Source organism: Hyaena hyaena, unplaced genomic scaffold (assembly GCF_003009895.1).
Source record: "Hyaena hyaena isolate Hyena2069 unplaced genomic scaffold, ASM300989v1 scaffold_545, whole genome shotgun sequence".
Classification (NCBI taxonomy): domain Eukaryota; kingdom Metazoa; phylum Chordata; class Mammalia; order Carnivora; family Hyaenidae; genus Hyaena; species Hyaena hyaena.
In genome coordinates this window covers 146621-166618 of record NW_024081178.1, presented here as the reverse complement: position 1 = coordinate 166618, position 19998 = coordinate 146621, and the positions used below count along the sequence as shown (strand labels likewise).

The following is a 19998-nucleotide window of genomic DNA, read 5'->3' as shown; positions in this document are numbered from 1 at the left end:
GCCTGCTTGGGGTTCTCTCTCATTTCCTCTCTTCCTCCTCTCTTTCTGCTCCTCCACCTCTCTCTCTCTCTCTCTCAAATAAATGAACTTTAAAAATTCTTTTTAAAAAGATGACAAGATGTTGGTGTCACACTGTGGAAGAGAGCTGGTGGGTTTCAGAGGACGGATGTCACACGAAGGGAACAGAGCATCATGGGATACAATATGCATCTCCCCTCGGCTTTCATTCCTTTTTTCTGTCACTACATTATAGAGTTGCAGCATGATGGGTCCGTGTCTGTTTCACATACATTACTAAGTTTGCTAGGCTGCCTTGTATGAATAAGCACAAAAAATCAGTGCTTTATGAATATCCTATCCATTCATTTGCTCCATAAAGAAGTTTCTATCCTTATCTCCCACTTGATTCTACTTCATATATTTGAAGAAGGAGCTGAGTTGGCCATTTAGTCTCTCATGGGCTTCCTGGCACATAGGGTAGTGAATGGATCAGAGACATGTAGATTAGGGCTGTTAGGGGCGGGGCAGATTTGTTAATCTCTCTGTCTTTTTTTTTTTTTTTTAATTTGTTCAGTTTATTTATTTTGAGAGAGACAGCATGAGCAGGGGAGAGACAAAGAAATAAGGAAACAGAGAGTCCCATGCAGGCTCTGTACCATCAGCACTAAGGAGCCTGACATGGGGCTCAAACCCACGGAACTGAGAGATCATGACCTGAGCCAAAACCTAGAGTCAGATGTTTAGCCGACTGAGCTACCCAGGCGCCCCAGGGTGGTGCAGAAGTTTTAGACAATAAATTTTGTACAGAGATTTCAGAACTACAATGAAAGGGAAAAAATAAGTGAACAGAGTAAAACAATATTATAAGGCGCTGCAAAGGGCTATGTGCTCTCTTCTTGTTCATCGAAAACTATAACCAAGAAACAACTTATTTTGAAATTACTTTTTGATTTATGTGCTATGGTTTTTGACACAGCCTTCTGACCAGAACATGGAGAACTTACTTTAGAAAGATTACTTTCTGTTGGTTTATTTATTGGTATAAAAGATTACCATAATAACTGAGAACCATTAACTGAGCCCACATGCAGCTCTGTCTCACAACCCTGAGATCAAGACCTGACCTGAGCTGAGATCCAGAGTTGAATGCTTAACCAATGGAGACACCCAGGTGCTCCAAGTTTCTGTGACTTTTAAAGATTTTCTTTTATGTGTGTAACTTCAGATTGAAATGCCATCTTGGTCTACCTCACGCTTCCTTTGGTATATTGCAAATGACATTCTCCCCACATTCTCCCCTGTGTGCAAGCCCCTTTTCAATAGGACTTTGCTTTTCTTTCCATTAAGGCTGGAATATATTTCTTCAAACCTTATCTTGCTCATGGGTTTTGCTTCGACAAATGGCATGGTAGCAAAAGTAATGCAGAAGCTGAAGTTGGAAAAGTGTGTCATCGCTTGCTGCTGGGAAAGTTCCATCATGATGGGTTTACTGAAGAAACGACAATGTGGCCCGGCCTTCCTCCAGGAAGAGGAATGCTGAGATCTGCATTCCTGAGGGATGCCATCCGGGCCCACCCTGCCAAACCTGCCCAGGTCAGAACTTCTCAGGCAACACACAAAGTCATGGGAATATAATTGTTGTATGCAACTAAGTTTTGGGGGCCAGTTTGCTATGCACCAAAAGCTAACTGATACATGTACTTCCTTCTTCTCTTCACACAAGTTCTTAAAGGAATACCACAGTAAGTGTGTGAGCCAACAAAAAAAAATATGTGCACACCTTTACGTGTTTTCCTTCGATTCAGAAACTTAAATCCATTCATGGATAGTAAAAGATGCTCTATGGTCTCCCCTACAAAAGTAGAAGACATGCCTGTGTTCTAAAATTGCATCGCGGAAACCCAAGCAAAACAGGTACCTGATGGTCTTTCCTGGGTCCGCCTCGATGGTCCAGGTGCAGTGCAGGTTGTTGTCGTAGGGAGCGGGGTAGCCGGGGGACAGGATGCGTCCTGAGGTGGCAGCATGGATGTGACCACCACACTCCGCTGCGAGAGAAGGGGACACGGGAGGGGATTTACTACAGGCCCACAGATTTCAGTCCAGTGCTTTTAAAAACAAACCCCCAAACCATCCCATCCACATTATACACAGAACCACAAAACATCACATTTGTCCGCCTCCATCATTTCATTCCTTTACGCTTATTCCCAAGCATCATCCTGATGGAAAGGCATTATCTGCTACATAATTAAAGTCGAAAGTACAAAACAATGACACACACGTGTTATAATTCTAACAATTCTGCGCAGACAGCCTCAGTAAAATAGTACCAGGAAGTCGTTCTTTCCTACATAAAACAAGAAACCACAAAAAGACACGCATACCTTGAAAAGACATAAAACCTGCACTGGGGAGAGGGCAGAAGAGCCACGCCCTCTTCCAAAGCACCCTGGCCTCCCTGCTCTCAGGTGCTTAGGTGATGGAGGGGCTCCCCCACTCACCTACACAGGAAGGCAGTGGCTTGTCCCACACTCTCCGGTCGCCACTCAGGCAGGTCAGACTGTTGCTGCCGTGCATGGCATAGCCTGGGTTGCAGCTGTACAGAACTACAGTGTCAGTAAAGTGGCCTTCATCTCGGATCCTATAGCCATAGTTAGGGATTCCTGGGTCCTCACATTTCACCAGGTCAAAACCTATGAGAAAGGAGGGGAGAGATTGAGTAGAGGTAACGGTAGACTGTACGTTAGCATCGAATAAAGATGAAATAGGGTAGGTTATCAAAGGCGCCTCGGAGCTTGTAAAGAAAAAGAAGGTTGTGAATTTAAAAAGGGACAAACAAATGTGGGTGTGGATGGTTCCCAAGTGGTAAAAGACGGTAACAAATGGTTGTCTCATGATGTTTGATAATTTTATTTGTTCTTATCTATTTATATAATCATAAGGAGAATCTTTTTTCCCAAGAGTTCCAAATCCTTGTCTGCTAATCCATACTGCCTGCCAGCATGCTGAGTTCTCCAGGAAGCCCCGGAGCATTCCCCGGAGCTGTAAGGTTTTCCTTCTTCCACATCCCTTCTCGGTCAAGCCCCAGCTTTCTGGAAGGAGGGACCAGCCATGCCTACAGTTGTGACCCACCCACCTTCACACCATCTTCCTCTAAAACTCCAAGATCTTAAGCTCCATGGGAAATTAAAAAACTTGTCCCCACTCACAGAAGGCAGGCTCGTGAATTTCCACCTGCCATACTTCTATTGCATACGGTTCGGGAGGCTTCCAGGCAGCTAACTCCATGTACAATGGAAACCCCAGAAATGAATCACTATAATGACTTTGTCAAACTGAGCTCTTAAACTCAAAGAAATAGATGACAGAAATGAAGATTTAGCTTCTGCCGATCCGAGAGCTGTATATTCCTTTTATGGGAGGCAATATATTAAGGCCATCTGTGGAGACCATCTTACACTAACATTTCTCCCCTTCTATACTTATGCAAATTTTGACCATTTTAAAAAGTAGAGCTGGGAACTTGATGTACCACATGGCCTGTTTACATTAAGTTCCACCGAACTTTGACTTCTTCCAGAAAGAGAAAGAAAGAAAGAAAAAAAGAAGGAAGGAAGGGAGGGAGGGAGGGAGGAAGGAAGAAAAGCGAAGAAAAGGGAAGAGTATAAAATAAAAAGGAGGTAGGAAGACAGGAAGAGAAAGAGTGAGAAAGGGAGGGGGGAGGGAGGGGGGAGGGAGGGAGGAAGGAAGGAAGGAAAGGTTTGTGATTTTTGATAGGTTGGCCTGCCAGACTTGTATTTTGAGATGGTTGGATGGAGGGCAATATACCCATGAATTCACAATTTAATGCCGCTCTGATGATCTCTACATAATCGGGATTTGAGTTCTGCAGACTTGTGCAGAGGAGAGAAAATGACATGTGGTCATTTACACTCAAGTTGCTAAGTCTCTTTCCTAGAAGCCACACTCATAAAGTGTTAGTCTTTGCTAACTATGCCTTTACAATAACTGATCTATTTAAGAAATCCAGATACAGAAAAACCTTGAATTGTGAGTAAGCTGTTCTGTGAGTGTTCCACAAGATCAGCAAACATTTCTAACGAATTTTAACTTGATACACAAGCGAAGTCTTGCAATAGGGTGGTACATGGCGCCAGGCGTCACGTGATCACAACTGAGCCAATGGTTCTTGAGATTCGCTTTGCTACATGACTGCCTTGGATGACAAGTGTGTTTCCGGAATGAATTTTGCTGGCAAACCAAGGTTTCCTTGTAATTTTAATTCAAGATGCCCAGAAGGAAAGAACATAAGAAAATATAAATTCCAGTGCAAAACACAGACATATTTTAAGGTGTGATGAAGGGGAGGCAGTCGTTAAGGGGAAGGGTCTCAGGGCTCATGCAGATATTAGACGACTCTACTCTGACCACAAAGTCCCAACACACTGGCGACGAAGCAGGACAGTAACCGGCTGAAGTTGCATCTGACAGACAACCATGGGACAGAAGCATCGCAACAGGCTTTACAGATTACAGTGCTGCTCTTTTCACAAAAGGAAAAAAGAAACCTCAGTCTGTTGTTGTTTTCTGTGATTCTTGGGTGGGAAGGGAGGGGATCCGAGCAGGGCTCCAGGGTGAGAGGGACTGAGGGCAGAGGCAGCAGGGGTGAGGTGTTCACCGGCCACACCTGGGGAGGACCCCACTCCTCGTAGGAGGCGGCGTCTCAAATGTTTCACTATTTTGAAGTCAAACTAGGTATTTAAGCGTCAAATACCAGTGGGACACAGAATTGAAAATATTCAGTAGACAAAATCCAGGCATACAAAATGTCCGCGTGAGCTGGGCATCCATCCCTAGTGGCTGTGGCCCTGCAGCCGGATGCTGGGTAAGCTAAGGACTCTCTGCAACGAAGAGCAGGGCCCGGCTGCCAGCAGCCCTGGGCCACACCTGTGGCCTCCTGCCCGCCGAAGCTCACACCTTCCGTGAGGCAAGCTTCTGACTTTTCAAGGAGCACCATAAATCCAGATTCTTTTTTAGTTTATAATAATGATTGTTGAATGAATAACTGCTCTGAAAGTGAGGATGCCTAAAATCCAGAATCAGATTGTTAAAGCCAGATGTGAGTAACACAAAGGACCAGATGGTTGATCGGCTTTTGGTGAAGGCTTAATGAGACTCAGAGTGGGGAACAAGTTGGCAAATCCATCTAGTATTTCTTCTTCTTCTTAAGTTTATTTATTTTGAGAGAGAGACAGTGCAAGTGGGGGAGGGGCAGAGGGAGGCGCGAGACAGAATCCCACGCAGATTCGGCGTTGTCAGTGCAGAGCCCGATGAGGCTCAAATTCATGAAACTGTGAGATCACGACCTGAGCCAGAATGAAGAGTCTGATGCTTAACTGACTCAGCCCCCAGGCCCCTACCTAATGCCTCTAAACTAAGCTCTGAAACACAAGCACCTGTCATGGAGGACTACAGCCTGGACACGGAAGGGGACACGCCCGCCCAGGACCCTCCGTGATGACGAGCACCTGCTCCTGGGTCACACAGAAGTGTTCTGTTATAAAGATTTCCCGTGGTAGAGCTGTGTGCCCATGCTGATAATGACACTGACTTCCCTGAGTGACTGATGCACTTTCTCACGAGCTTCTCATCTGCAGCTTTACAGATAAACCTCTGCAACTAAACCTCTGCCTTCAAGCCTTTTTGGAGGAAGGTAAAAAAGATCATTGGAGGACAAACAATAAAATCAGTAAAGACGAACTGGTTAAAAAAAAAAAAAAGTCTGCCAAGCCTTATTTGGGATGATGTTCTTTGAGAAATGTTTTACAGCTTTTTCTATCATTTAGTCTTGAATTTTAAAAAATTCCTATCACACAGACAGTTAAGCCAAGTTCTCTCTGATAGGGTAGTTCCTATTCCCAATGTCAGTGGTACTTTCCTTCTTATGGTGCCTTCCATTATTTTTTTGGAAGTTCACTTAGGTGTTCAATGGCATCATGAAATGTCTTATTTATAAAAATCCTGCACTTGATTCCTAAATGTCCAAAGCCTCGAGGTCCACGCAATGTCTTGATACGAAATATATTCCTCTTCCTTGTCAGACAGTTGAAAGGTATTTGGATATTCCAGAATTCAGTTTTCCAATTTTCAGTCTACCAAAGAGAGCTTTATTCACACAAAACGCCTCACATGATGTCGTAATTCATTTCCAGTTATGACGCAAACACAGGCATCTGCTCCTGGAGGAAGCAGTATTGATCAATGACTTGAAAGGACTGGAAAAGTCTTCAGAAACCCCACACTTCTCTCCCTGCTGGACTGTCGGACTCAGTCCGTCCACAAGCACCAGAAACACATCCCCGCTCTGCTCTCTTCTCTCTCCACAAACCGAATGAACTCATTTCCACTGAGTTCTGCTCGCTTTGTGGTTAAAGAGTCGTAATACCATTGACTCTTAAACATTTCAAGACTGCTTTTAAACACTGGTGAACTAAGTTGCATTGATGTATAACAGCAGCATTTTGAAGCAGGGAAATAAACACTCTGGTGTTAATTCCATGTCCATTTCAGGAAAAAAAAATTCCTGTGGTTTATCAAAAATATCTCAAAAAGTATTGTTAAGATTTACCTTTAGATCTCAAAGATATTCCTCTAAAGAAGAGATATTTCCATTTTAATCTGAATCTAAAACACTTTATAATGATCAGTCTTGATGCTGCTAAAGGGTGATGACTTTAAGAATATAGAGAAGATGCCCCTCCCATCTTGGGAGCCGCCAGCCCACAGGAAATCAGCGTAGCAAATCCTGGTTCCCCGGATTTACACCACACAAACTTTACAGAAGATTAAACCCAGTTATTTGTTTCAAAACATCTATTAAGAGTTGTGACGGTTACTGAATTTATTTAGTAATTCCATGTGTGTGTGTGTTTCTGTGATTTCTTCTGAGGTCATTTAAGTTGCAAAGATGCTTTGGGCTAAATGTTCCAGAGAAAACAAGCTGTAAGCATCAGACAAATGGAAATGACCACCCCACGTCTTTTATACTATTTACCCAAACTTAATATTTTTTAAGGATTAAATGGTATCTGTCTTAAACATCTAACAAAATGGCATTGTAAGAGACTTCCACTGAACTCTCAAGTATTTGGTCTAGTTCTTATCTTGTCCATAAAGCACCTGTGTGAGAGCAGAACAGGCCTGGATCTGGCCCACTCCATGCCTACAGGCTGAATGCCGGGGCTGTAGTCACCAGGGTCTCCAGCCTCTGTCCGAGCAGCTTCTGAGAAGGTGCTTTCTAAAATTTTTTTATGTTTATTTATTATTGACACAGAGAGAAACAGAGTATGAGTAGGGGTGGGGCAGAGAGAGAGGGAGACACAGAATCTGAAACAGGCTCCAGGCTCCGAGCTGTCAGCACAGAGCCCAACACAGGGCTTGAACCCACAAACCACGAGATCATGACTTGAGCCAAGTTGGATGCTCAACCGACTATGCTACCCAGGTGCCCCCAGGAAAGTGCTTTGGTGCGCAGGCGAGCTTTGAGAACCACAACTGAACAGGATTTAAAAATCTCTGATATCTTCACCTATAAATAACTGGGAAAAGCCTCAAATATATACAGAACTCTGTTATCATTTAACTTAACCTGACACTTCTTTTAATTTGAGTAATGTACTTCTTGGTAAAAATCTCCTTAGTAATCTAGGAAAAGGTTGCCTTGGGGGCGCCTGGGTGGCTTAGGCGGTTAAGAGTCCGACTTTCGCTTAGGTCATGATCTCACGGTTCGTGGGTTCGAGCCCCGCGTCGGGCTCTGTGCTGACTGCCCGCTCAGAGCCTGGAGCCTGTTTCAGTCTGTGACTCCCTCTCTCTCTGACCCTCCCCTGCTCACGCTGTCTCTCTCTCTCTTCTAGAAATAAATAAAACATTAAAAAAATTTAAAAAAAAAAAAGGTTGCCTTGTGCCAAAAAGAAAACAAAAAACAAACAAAAACTAAAACAAGCAAAACACACAAACACACACAAAGGGACATGGCCTTCACATTTGCATTCAGTAAAAACAAGTACAGAAAAACTTTGGTTTGTGAGCATAATTCGTTCTGGAAACAGGCTTGTCCTCCAAGGCACCTGTATATCAAAGCGACTTTCAAGGGCCATTGGCTCAGCTATGATCACGTGAACGTACTGCTCATGGTGCAAGATATCGCACATGTATCAAGTTCAAATTTATTACAAATGTTTGCTCATCTTATGGAACACTCACAGAACAAGTTACTCGCAACCCAAGGTTCTACAGTATATTCAATTACTTATGTTTTTACTAACTCTTGGATTTACAGTCATCTGAAAAGAAACGTTGAAACAAGAGCACTGCTTCAGGCTATTTTGGTAGCTCACCTGGAAAGTAAAGTTCATTGACAATCAACTTCCTGAAATGTGTGAGTCCTGCACTTAAACACAACTCTCATTATTTAAGAATGAAACTCTAGATGAAGCATGTGTACTCACATTGGAGTTTCAAGTTATTATTTACTAAATTACACATCAATGCTTTTTTCACCTATAGTTCTTGGCTTCAAATAGACTTTTTTATCAGCTACTTTTTAATTGTTTATTTATTTTCCCCAAATATTACTTTATGATTGATGTTACTTCATGATTATGTGAGATGATACTCTGAATTTCCCCCGAACAGCATTATTCAATAGGATGGTGAAAATGTTTGAACAGAAAAATGAACTCCTGAGCCCCAGAGTGAAATGTCAAGAAGCCTATTTAAGTCCAGAGTGAAAATCAGATCACCAAAGTAGTTACTCTTCTGGAACCATCTTGGTTTTCATGACATACATCACTAAGAAACCGTAAAGTAAGGTAATCATAGCTAAGAATTTTGGGAGTCAATCTTAATATAAATATATTGTATGGACCCAAAATGAGTCATTACTGTGGTATATACTCTGACCCTGATGGAGCATATGCAGCTATTCAAGGTGTTAATATCGGTTCCGTGAGGGCTTCATAGAAGAATTTGCACTGTCCACCTCTCACTGACGTCTAATGCTGCACACTGCTCGTCCCTGTTGAGGGGTAGGGGGCTTGCCCAGCCTCGGGGTCAGCATCTACATCAGGCGTGGAGATGGATGGGCCAAAGGCATTTTACTATAAGTCAGTTTTTAAATGTGTCCAACTGGTGAAGATTTTTGTAACTCATACACTGTGGTAAGAACTTATAATCAGCACATTGTCTACATTTTTAAAACAGATTTACTATGATTTATGAGGCAGGAAATGTGTTGTTACTGTGAGTGGAACTGAACAGAACAGGGCCCCCTTGTTCATGGTCTACTTACTTGCACAGCAAAGAAAATAAGTATTTTAAAAACAATACGAGGGGTGCATGGGTGGTTCAGTCGCTTAAGCATCTGACTTTGACTCAGGTCATGATCTCATGGTTTATGAGTTTGAGCCCCGCATCAGGCTCTCTGCTGTTAGCACATAACCTGTTTTCGATCCTTTGCCCCCCTCTCTCTGCCCCTCTCCTGCTCATGCTTTCTCTCTATCTCAAAAATAATAAACTTAAGAAAAACGATACCCATATGGCAAAGGCTTGTGGGAAGGCTGAGAGAGGCATGGAAGGAAGCAGAAGCTTGGACACAGCTTTGCAGAAGAGATAAAAGTGAGCTGTTCGGGAAGGACAGTAGACATTGGTGTTTATAGAACCAGAAGAGAAGTCTCCGGATGAAGTCTTCACTATCATGTGGAGGTCTGGAAGAACACGGGGTTTCCTGGAATCAGAACAATTTCCAGCAGCACGTGCATCTCACTGATGCTCCATCGTAAGCATCAGGGAAGGGCTGTCCTGCAGCCCCGGGGAGTGCAGGGTGACTCGTATGCTGAGTGGTGGTGGTGGGGAGGCAGGTGGGGAGGCAGGTGTCTGCACACGGAAGTGACACACAGCTAAGTGCAGGTATCTGTACATCAGAGAGATAATCGGTGGCGATATGGCGTATGTGTTGGAGTGAGGGAGTAAGAAAGCAGGAGAAGGTGAAAGGTGTTTCTCCAGCACTGAGTAGGCGGCAGCAGTGGGGCACGGGGCAGCGCAGGGGTCAAAGCATGTGTGTGTGCAAAGCACGCAAACATGCATCATGCACGCGGAGCCTGAGAGATGAGGAGAGGCCGCAGAGGGATGGCTGTGATGGAGGGTGACTCCGGGGAGGGAATGGAGCTCGCACGAGGGTCTGAGGGAAAAGAGAAACATCACATCGGGTCCTAACGTCAGGGTCATCTCATAAAAGCCAATGTGTGATCCGGGAAAAGAAGAAACCCCTTCATCAACACCTGCTTCTGCAAATCACTACAAATAATCATGCTCTTAGATTTTTAGGGCATGAAACAAGAAAGTACCAGGCTTCTGGGGCTTACTGTCCAAGAGAGGGATGGGACACGATAAGAAGAAGTGACAGACCGCCATGGGCACCTCGGCAACAGGAGTGCGGGGACTGCAGACCGGCCCCCCACAACCCTAACAGCTGCGCTTTGTGCTTCCTGCACTCCCCCCTCTATTTTCTATTGCTTTTCTACTGTTCCTGATTTTTTTTTTGTATTTGCTACTTTTTATATTAGAGATAATAGTAGGAAGAATACAGAATAATTTTTTGTAGGACCAGTTGCCTCAGAATATTTTTGAAAATAGGAACTTGTAGGGGCGCCTGGGTGGCTCAGTCGGTTGAGCGTCCGACTTCAGCTCAGGTCATGATCTCCCGGTTTGTGGGTTCGAGCCCCGCGTCAGGCTCTTTGCTGACAGCTCCGAGCCTGGAGCCTGTTTCAGGTTCTGTACGTCCCTCTCTCTCTGACCCTCCCCTGCTCACACTGTCTCTTTCTCTATCAGAAATAAATAAAACATTAAAAAAATTAAAAAAAATAGGAACTTGTATAAATTTTTATAAGTTTGGCTCCTTCTATTATATGGAATTAAACTTACAGTCATGTGGTTAATATTACTATTTGTCTGGCATCACCATTCTATGTGTTCAGATTATCCATGTCTTCTACATTTAAGTTTTAAGCAAAAATGTTGAAGTAGAAGTGACTACTTTAATTATAATTAAGCTATTAATATTATTTTCATTAAATGTACTTTTTGTTATGATTTCTGCATGATGATGAAGCTAGTAATTTATATAGAGTAGCTTAGTCTAGTAACATTTCATTTTTCTGATAAACTACATCGAGAGTATAATTCCCTAACATAATGTTTTCCTTTTCGGACCCAATATTAATGGGTATTAAAGTGAATAAAAAAAGATGATTTAGATAATTTTATTGAGAACAAGTATCTGGAAAATCTCATTCTCTGATCTACGGCATTAATCAATTAAATAATTTTAACATCTTTTTATACTATCTACAGTACTTCAGATACTTTCCTAGATGCTGAAAATATAAACTTAACTGATCTCAGTCCTGGATTACCAGGAGCTCACAATCTATATAGGAGGACAAATAATACACAACACTTAACATCTTACATTTTCATGGGACGCCCTTTCAGTAATTCATACACACATACCAAGCACTTAATATGTAACACATTTCACAAGATTCCACCTCCTATTGCAACATGCAGCCAGGGCCTTGCCCTCAGGGCTCAGAGTCTAATTGGAAGGGTTCTTACTACGGCCCCCCGTGCTCACGAAGAACAGAACGGACATGCATCCTGGGGCGGCGGGAAGCGGTCAGCACTCTGGAGTCTCACGTGCTTCGTCAGGGTTTCCGCGAAAACAGGATGCGAGTACAGGGCAGCCCATTTACAGGCAGCCACACAGTATGGAATATGGCTGCTTCTAAATGAGCCACCTGTACTTTCCAAGGGCCGCACAGGTGACCGCAAGCAACACGCCGTGCTCGACTGCGGACGCTTCTTCCAGCTTCACGGATAAAAACAGGCGTACATGCATACGTATACACACTGATACAATGGGATACCCAGAATACAATGAAACAAATCCAGCCCACCACATATCACATTTCATTAACTACAGAAAATGCAATTTGATTGTTTTCAGAATAGATTGTCTGACAGGATGGTAGTTTTTAAATGTCTTGTATGCGCCATACTTGAAGAAGTAACTTCCTCTCTGAAAAGACTGCTTTCTGGGGTGGGGGTGAAGTTAGGAATAATATGTCTCAAAACAAAAGAAAACAAAACAAAGAAACTAAAGCATATTTTTATTTTAAATTCTGAAATTCACTAATTGCTTAAAGTATCTTCACTATTACAAGAATTTGATTAACTACCGTGATTTCCTTAAAATTCATCTATGGGAGTTCATTCACAGTCCTGAAGAATCTTCATGGCTAAATACGAAGTTCAGAAGGACTTGAAAACACTAATGATTCGTGTGTAAATAATTTGATATCAAAACAGGGAAGAAGTTAAAGCCAGATTGAATAGACTTTGCTAGCCCATGAAAACAAATGTCAACATAGAACCAATATCCAGACAAAATGTCAAGTCAAAGATTTCTACTGACATATTTATCAAAAGTATCATAATTAAAATGTGTTTTGATCATATTATAGTTGCATATTTTTAAGCCCCAAGACATAGTTTCAGCAATGTTTTTCTTTAAGAAACTTGAGCATTCCTACAAAATTCAACTATGTAATTATTTTTAATGATAGAAAAATTTCAGATTCTTTTGCCATACTGCTTATGAAAATCTTGATCCATGAAATGAAAATGGTGGGGACAGTGGGAAACAGGCAATTAGGAACACATCACTGAGTTATTTTGAAAACAATCATTATTGGTAGTATAGAATTTTCAGCATATAATTTTAATCTCTATTGTCTAAAACTTGATGTTTATATTTGCACATATTTGTATACTGGAGTATCATGATTGACAATGCATTGACTTTTTATTTTACTTTAATAGAGAACTACAAGCTGTGGTTAATTTACTGTTTTCACCCATGGATCTCAAGGTGTTCTTTTTACTTCAGAACAAAGTAAATGGACAGGGCCCTGACTCCAGATGTGTATTTCCATAAAGGCAATTGTGAACATCAAGGGGGCATGGGACGTGGTCCTTGCAGAACACAAACTGTGTGTGCAATGCATTAGGCAGCTCTGTCTAGGATATTTCTTTTCATCCTGAAAATAATCTTACAAAATGGTGAATTATAGGATTCTAAGTAGGACAGACTGGAGAGTTTCGCGACAGCCCAAGTTAATGGAGGCATCCCAGAGAAGTCAGCATCCTTTCAGGAGCACACAGTTTAAGATGTGTGCAGTTTATACACAAGAGGTTAAGGTGACAATTCCTGATGCAGGGTGAGCTCCCCGTGGAGTGGCCCCTCACCTCCCCCTACTTGATCCTGAGAGGGTCCCTCCCAAAGTTGGCTGTGCCTGCTCTGGGCTCCTTCAGGCATTCCTGACGGGGATGTGAGGACTAACCAAGTTGCATCCTGATCAACTAGGTAAGAGGTAGGACTGTCTCTTCTCACTTACTCCCAAAGAGTCACTGGATTCGGCCAAAAGAATTGTAATAAATAATGAATGAAAATCATTTGGAAAGTCTCATGGGGTCCTAATTCTTCCTTGCTCATATAATAACTGTTCCACTTTCCTTTCCCCAGAAAGGTCTTCCACATTGGATCAAGAGGCATGTCAAATCTACACACAACCAAATGGACCTCACACTGATCTTCACGATGTTATCCTGGAGGAAACTAGGGACATAAGTTGTGGTTCTGTGAACACTGCTCTTCCCTCTCCCCAGCCTGTGTATTTAATTCTTGACAAAATGAAAACAAAAAAGTGAGAGGAAGCAAAGGTGCCCACACGGCAACATCTAAACGCCCCGAGCGAAAGAAGTAGAACGGTTGGCCAATGGAATGATCCCACTGGAAGAACAACTGAGAACCCCTAATCCGATGGCCCGGGGCCCAGGGACGGGGGACTCCTAGGGTGGGAAATGAGGGACACCTGACCACTTTCAAATAATGTCCAGACTAAGTCCATTCTCGAGTTCACTTTCCTTTACCTCGTCCCCCTTCTGTTCTTGAGTGTTAAATATGGATGGTAATGCTTCTTTCTTCCTGCCCCCATATTATTGGGATTTTTATAAGAAAGAGGAAAAGATTTATGAAAACACACTGAGCTATTCCTATGCAAACTTTGTGTAAATATAAGGGATTGCCAACAACACTGGGATTTATGGCTGCTGTTATTAGCCATATGTTGTTACTTTTATTATTCCACAACAAATAAATACAAGGTACTTGTCAAGCCATATGCCAGAATGTATCACCTCAAGCAATGCAGCAAGGCCATCAATTTCCAACAAGCGACAGTCACAACTGGACCACTGCTCCCTTATTGCGGCTTTAGGGGGAAGGGTACCATTCCTCATTTTCCATATCTCCTTCTTTCAAAGAATTTCTGCACGAGTGACTGCCACGCACCGGCCCGCCTGTGACTTGTGAGTGCCAGCCCGTGATCACGCAGCTTCCCTCTGAGACATAAGTGGCGTGGACCACCTAACTCGAGACCTGCACGTACAGTCTCCTGCTACTGCGTGGAGACGTGACGCTTGCTCACCGGGAACTTTGACACACGTGGTGAGAGTCTCATGTATAATAAACACCATGAAGAGTTCATCTGCATTTAATTTTTTTTAATTGAATTGAGTACTTCACTTTGTTTTGCATTTGGGTGTTCCTTTCCAGTGTGTGCTAGGGCGTTTCTTGGCCAGAGCCTTCTGGAGACCCAGGTGAAATGCATTCCTGTCACCATTCTGTCCCCCACTGCTGCCCCTGCACCCAGGCTAACCGCCTGCATGTGCTTCCAGACTGCTCACGGCTTCCAAACGACACCTGTCCTTTTAGACCAAATTCACCCCAATCCTGTTGAGGCTTCCCTAGCTATTCCTCCTGAGTGCTCTGTCCTTCAATTTCTCATGAATCCTATAGCAAAATATGTGACTATTCGTGTGCTGCAAGGTTTTTATTCTATGTTTTCCTGTGCATGGAGTTTATCACTCCATCTAACAACTCGCCTCCTTGAAGACAGGGATGGGAGAGTGAGTACTCTGTTCATTGCATCAACTAAGGAAGTTTGAAACTTAGAATAGAAACACCAACATGTATTCATGTTACTAAGGTTCTTTGGCGGTTATGTTAACTCTAACTTGTTAGTGACCGCTTTTAATTCAGATCAACTGTTAAGCTTCTGGAGATTTCCAAGTGTTATTAAAATCATGAAAATCGTTGCTTATCTTTTAAGTGTTCATACGTTCTAATTTTTACAAAATTTGGGAACATTTAAAAATAATATTCAATCAGAAATATCCAGTTAATGAAGCTTTAAAAATGGATACAGAAATATTATTTAACCAGCTTTGAACAGAAGAAGCTGACTTTCCAAAGAGGGAGTGCCATCAGCGGTCATGTACTGAAGTGGAAACATGTAATAACATATTTATATAATGAAATGGGTATCTCACAGATTTATTTCCAAGGGATTATTGCATGAAATTCAATACAGAAGTCTTCAGCTTTATGAACATAAAATGGTGTTAATTTGGTCACAGTGGATTTAGGTTGATGGCACTAAGATGACCGACAACAGATATTTCAAGCATTTTTGAGAGCCTGAAAAGTGAATAGGTTTTGAGTAGAAGCAGAAAATTTCCCTTCATTTCCTAATGAATTATTTGTTCATTTGTACTTTTCACTAGAACCAATCTATTCCTTTAGGTCTGGGAATTCATCTTTTATATGTAAAAAAAAAAGTTTGATAATTAAACATTCAAATTAAAAAAGAAATAATAAACATGAATGAGCGATTTCTTAGCAGCTATTTTAATTATCATGCAGGGGACAGATCAGTAATTACCTCTCCCAAAAGTTCCACTCCACACAGATCTTACTTCATACCGATATGTGTTAACTATTTCTAGAAGTTTCCACAAAGAGAGCTATTTTATGAGCATATATGCTACCCCTAGAATCTTATTATTTGGCTCCTCAACTGATGTTTCACTGACCAAGATGTGCGATGTATCAGATTAGAGCTGTAGAGAATCCTCTGGACACCTGACTCCCCGTGTGCTTGCCTGACAGGTAGTCCTTGAGACTGGAGCCCACGGCCCTTGGGGCCAGGCGGGCCCACCAGCTATAGACTAAGCCCACGCCCACCTAACTCCCACCTCCACGCTCTGCCATGGACACAACGTTCCTGCTCAGTCTATTTGCTGTTTGGTAAAGAAAACAGGTTTCTTGATTACCGTAATGATAAAAACTTATCTTAAGGAATCCTACTATTCCCAAATAAGTCCCCTGCTTTCATTATAGAGCTTAACAGCCTTGACCCCTACATCAGCATCCGACTCAGCCTTCAGCCACAGTTGATTCCTTTTATCTCCTTTTACAATTCAACTCATCAAAGCCCTATAAATCAAGAGTTTTTTTTTTTAAAGATCTCTTGTTTACATCTTTACCTCCCTCACCTTCTTCTTAGTGGCATTACCTCAGAATTAGATTACACAACATCTAACGGGCACATTCTAACTTCATTCACATCTCTGATCTATGCTACATACGGAAGCAAGATTAAAAACCTAATACCGAGCACCGAGGGATGTCAAAACTTTATTACCCAAAAATAACATCTAATTCTCTTCCACTACAAATCTACCATCCCCATTTCCCCAAGTCAGTAAGTAGCACGCCTAGAGCCCACCGACCCTGGAGTCAACTTCAGCTCCTCTTTTTCTCATGCCCCCCACACAAGCTGTCACTTACCCAACGTTTTTAGGAAGTTACAAGGTAAACTTGTTGAAATTATCACCAGAAAAATTTTATATCCTTTCAACAGTAAAAACATCTTTTGATTGTTTCCAATGTCGTAGAATTTCAGAACTAGGCGTGTCCAAAAACAATGACTTATTTATAGGAGAAAAGGGTGTGCAGCCATGTGACAGATCACACAGCTGACAGAGGACACAGCTAAGACACTCAATGCTGGTTAGCAGAGACACAGGTGGGTGTATTCCTTCAGCTTCGCTGTCACTAGTAACTTAACACACTGGATCGTGTGGATGCACTCCTGTATTTGCCACAGACTGGTGGGAACTGGATCCCTTCAGAGTTTTTGCCAATTCCAAGGTGAAAGTTCCAATTTTTTCATATCCTCGTGTAAGAGCTTAGTGTTGTAATTTAACAGATGGGATTATGCTCACTCTACTGTTTTCTGAAATGTTTACTTTGTTTAAAAATGGGGGAAAAAGACTCATTTGATTATCCTGTAGAGATCTAAACAGCCTTCAAATGTCTTGATGTCAAAAGTCAGTACACTGTAGGAACATAAAAATTTTGAATCTGAATAGACCTTTTGGCATTTATTTTCTTTTTTACAGAATTATTATGAATGCCATAATACAGGAAAGAAAAATCGAAATCTGAGGTAAACTGACTTGTGATTTCATGACCCAACATTGCCTCTCTGACAAGGCAGAAAAGTCTCTGTGAATCTTATCTTACCATGAGTGACCTTCTGTAAAAACAATGTATCTATGACTTTGACTAATACAATAGTGATTACTTTTTATTTCCCCTAAAGAAAAATGGAGCAAAAATTCTGTCATCTCTCTTGCCATAAAATGCTTGATTTTATAGCATTTGGTGATATCATCCATCAGCCTCCATTTAGGTCGCTCTCAAGTCATATGCTTTCAGTTTAATCCTTATAATTAAATTATTTATGTCACCCTTCTGGAGACTCTTTTGTCTTTCTCAAGGTACCGGTGGCCAGCGATATATCTGTCCGTTCCAAACGATGAATATAAATACCAGTGTGTGTCAACTAGCTAATTGTCACAGAATATCAGGGATAATTAATTATAAAACAAAAATATAATTCACAAAACTAAAACTCTGGAGAAATCCTGTAAAGGTAAGGAGAGACTAGTGCAGGGGCGCCTGGGGGCTCAGTCGGTTAAGTGTCCGACTTCGGCTCAGGTCATGATCTCACGGCTCCTGAGTTCGAGCCCCCCGTCGGGCTCTGTGCTGACAGCTCAGACCCTGGAGTCTGCTTTGGATCCTGTGTCTCCCTCTGTCTCTGCCCCTTTCCCACTCGCTCTCTCAAAAATAAATAACATTACAAACATATTTTTTGAAAGAAGAGACTAGTCCCAGCTACCATGAACGTGGGAGCTGCTCGGGGATGTGGAGGTCTGCGATGTGGGCCACCGGGTGACCTATGGTCCTTGTGAGGCGATTCTCACGCTGTCACAGGAGAGAGGCCTGGGAAGGTCTCACTCGACTGCTTTTAAACACTGTAAATGCTGTATTTCGGTGTTTATGATGCTGTACATGTTAGTAAGAAAGCAGGACGATAAAACATCCGATTAGAAGGCCAGGACACGATTTCACAGCCTTCCCTACCTCTCGTTTGGGTCTGACATTGACTAAATCAATTAAGCATCACCTTGTGCCATTTTCCTTTCTTAGAATGGTCATGATCACACTTTGCCCTTTTCTCCCTCCGGGAAATGGACGAAGATTTATGTGTGGCTTCAGGGCAGCCTCCCCTTGAGCCAGCATCTGGTGGGAGGGGTTGCTGCTCCAGAGCTTGGGGCTCTGACAACGACTCGTCCCCAAGCCCCTTTCTGAGAAATGCCATCACGCTTGGCTCTGGTATTTTCTTAGTGATGTCTTAACGTAATTAAGCATTATCTTGATTTTTGTCTAAAAGTGTACATGTAAAAATACAATTTTCTAATGCAAACCGAGAATCGTATGCTTGGATGGGGGACCAGGGACTGTTGTTTTATGTGCTGTTCCCAGGTACGGGAATGCCTTTCCTCTTGACCATGCCTGTCTTGTTTTACAATAAATACAGACTTCCTTCCAGGAACTTCCTAGCAGCCTGCCTGTCTATTGTATCTGAATTACACGGACGGCTTTTTCCATTGTGATATTTCCATTGAAAGTCATTCTATTTTGAAGAATGTATTATACACACTATGTTTCTTTAGGCTTTCCTCTCTTGTAGAAGCAGAGTAAAAATGCAACCTTCAGAATTCTTACCAGAAGGTGTAAGCTTATAAAAAAAATGTATAGATATGTCTTAATATATCGATAAGAAAGGTCTCCAATAATGCGATCACGTAAGTACAGAGTCTGGGCTTGTCACACCACTGACATTACAGTTTTCTCTCCTTGTAATACTGTCTTTTTTATACCAAAACAAATTGAGTATGGAATTTAATTTTTCACTGACTATACACTTTTAAAAATCATGTTAGTTTGAAGCCCATTAGAAATAGTTTTTTTTTCCCCTCTCTTGTCACAGCTGAGAGTCACGGCTCTGCACTTGATAAGAACTCATGGCAGAATTGTTTCAACGGTGATGCCCAAACTAAAATAAACCAAACATAAAAAATAATGAAGTTAGAGGTACATGGCTCATTTTTCTGGGAAGAGACTTAAATATAGGGGCATGCAGAGATAATTTTTAGATTAAAGCAAAAGGAAACTGTCAGATTTAAATGTTTAGAGCTTTCTAATTGTTTTCTCTTCTAAGCAGGTTGTAAAACAAGTACGTTTTGTGGTTGGGGCCCCAGCACCATGTCCTACATTGACCTTCCATGTGCCATGCACAGTCTACTAGGCTTCCGAGGAAATTCACCTGCACTCAAAGCCTTTGACGAGGTCACTTTAACACTCATGACCCCAAAACACCAACTGAAGTCACAGACAGGTGCATGCTTTGGAGATTTGGGCACCTAAAATGAAAAAACCAGGGGTGCTGGGTGGCTCAGTCAGTTAAGCAGCCGACTCTCAGCTCAGGTCATGATCCCACTGTTTGTGGGATTGAGCTACACATCAGTCTCTGCACTGACAGTGTGGAGCCTGCTTCTGATTCTCTCTCTCCTCTCTCTCTCTCTCAAAATAAATAACATAAATAATAATTTAAAAAAAACATAAAA

The 19998-nt window shown here is 42.1% G+C and overlaps 1 protein-coding gene across 1 annotated transcript in view; it reads right to left on the bottom strand.

Annotated features, from left to right (window-relative positions):
• The window catches only part of CSMD1 (CUB and Sushi multiple domains 1), a 467695-nt gene that overhangs the window by 305349 nt on the left and 142348 nt on the right, over positions 1–19998 (bottom strand). The window contains exons 17-18 of the mRNA XM_039255776.1: positions 2502–2693; positions 1919–2045 (exon numbers count right to left, since the gene is read on the bottom strand). Of these exons, the coding sequence (XP_039111707.1) occupies positions 1919–2045; positions 2502–2693 (319 nt within the window). The remainder of the gene's footprint in view (positions 1–1918; positions 2046–2501; positions 2694–19998) is intronic.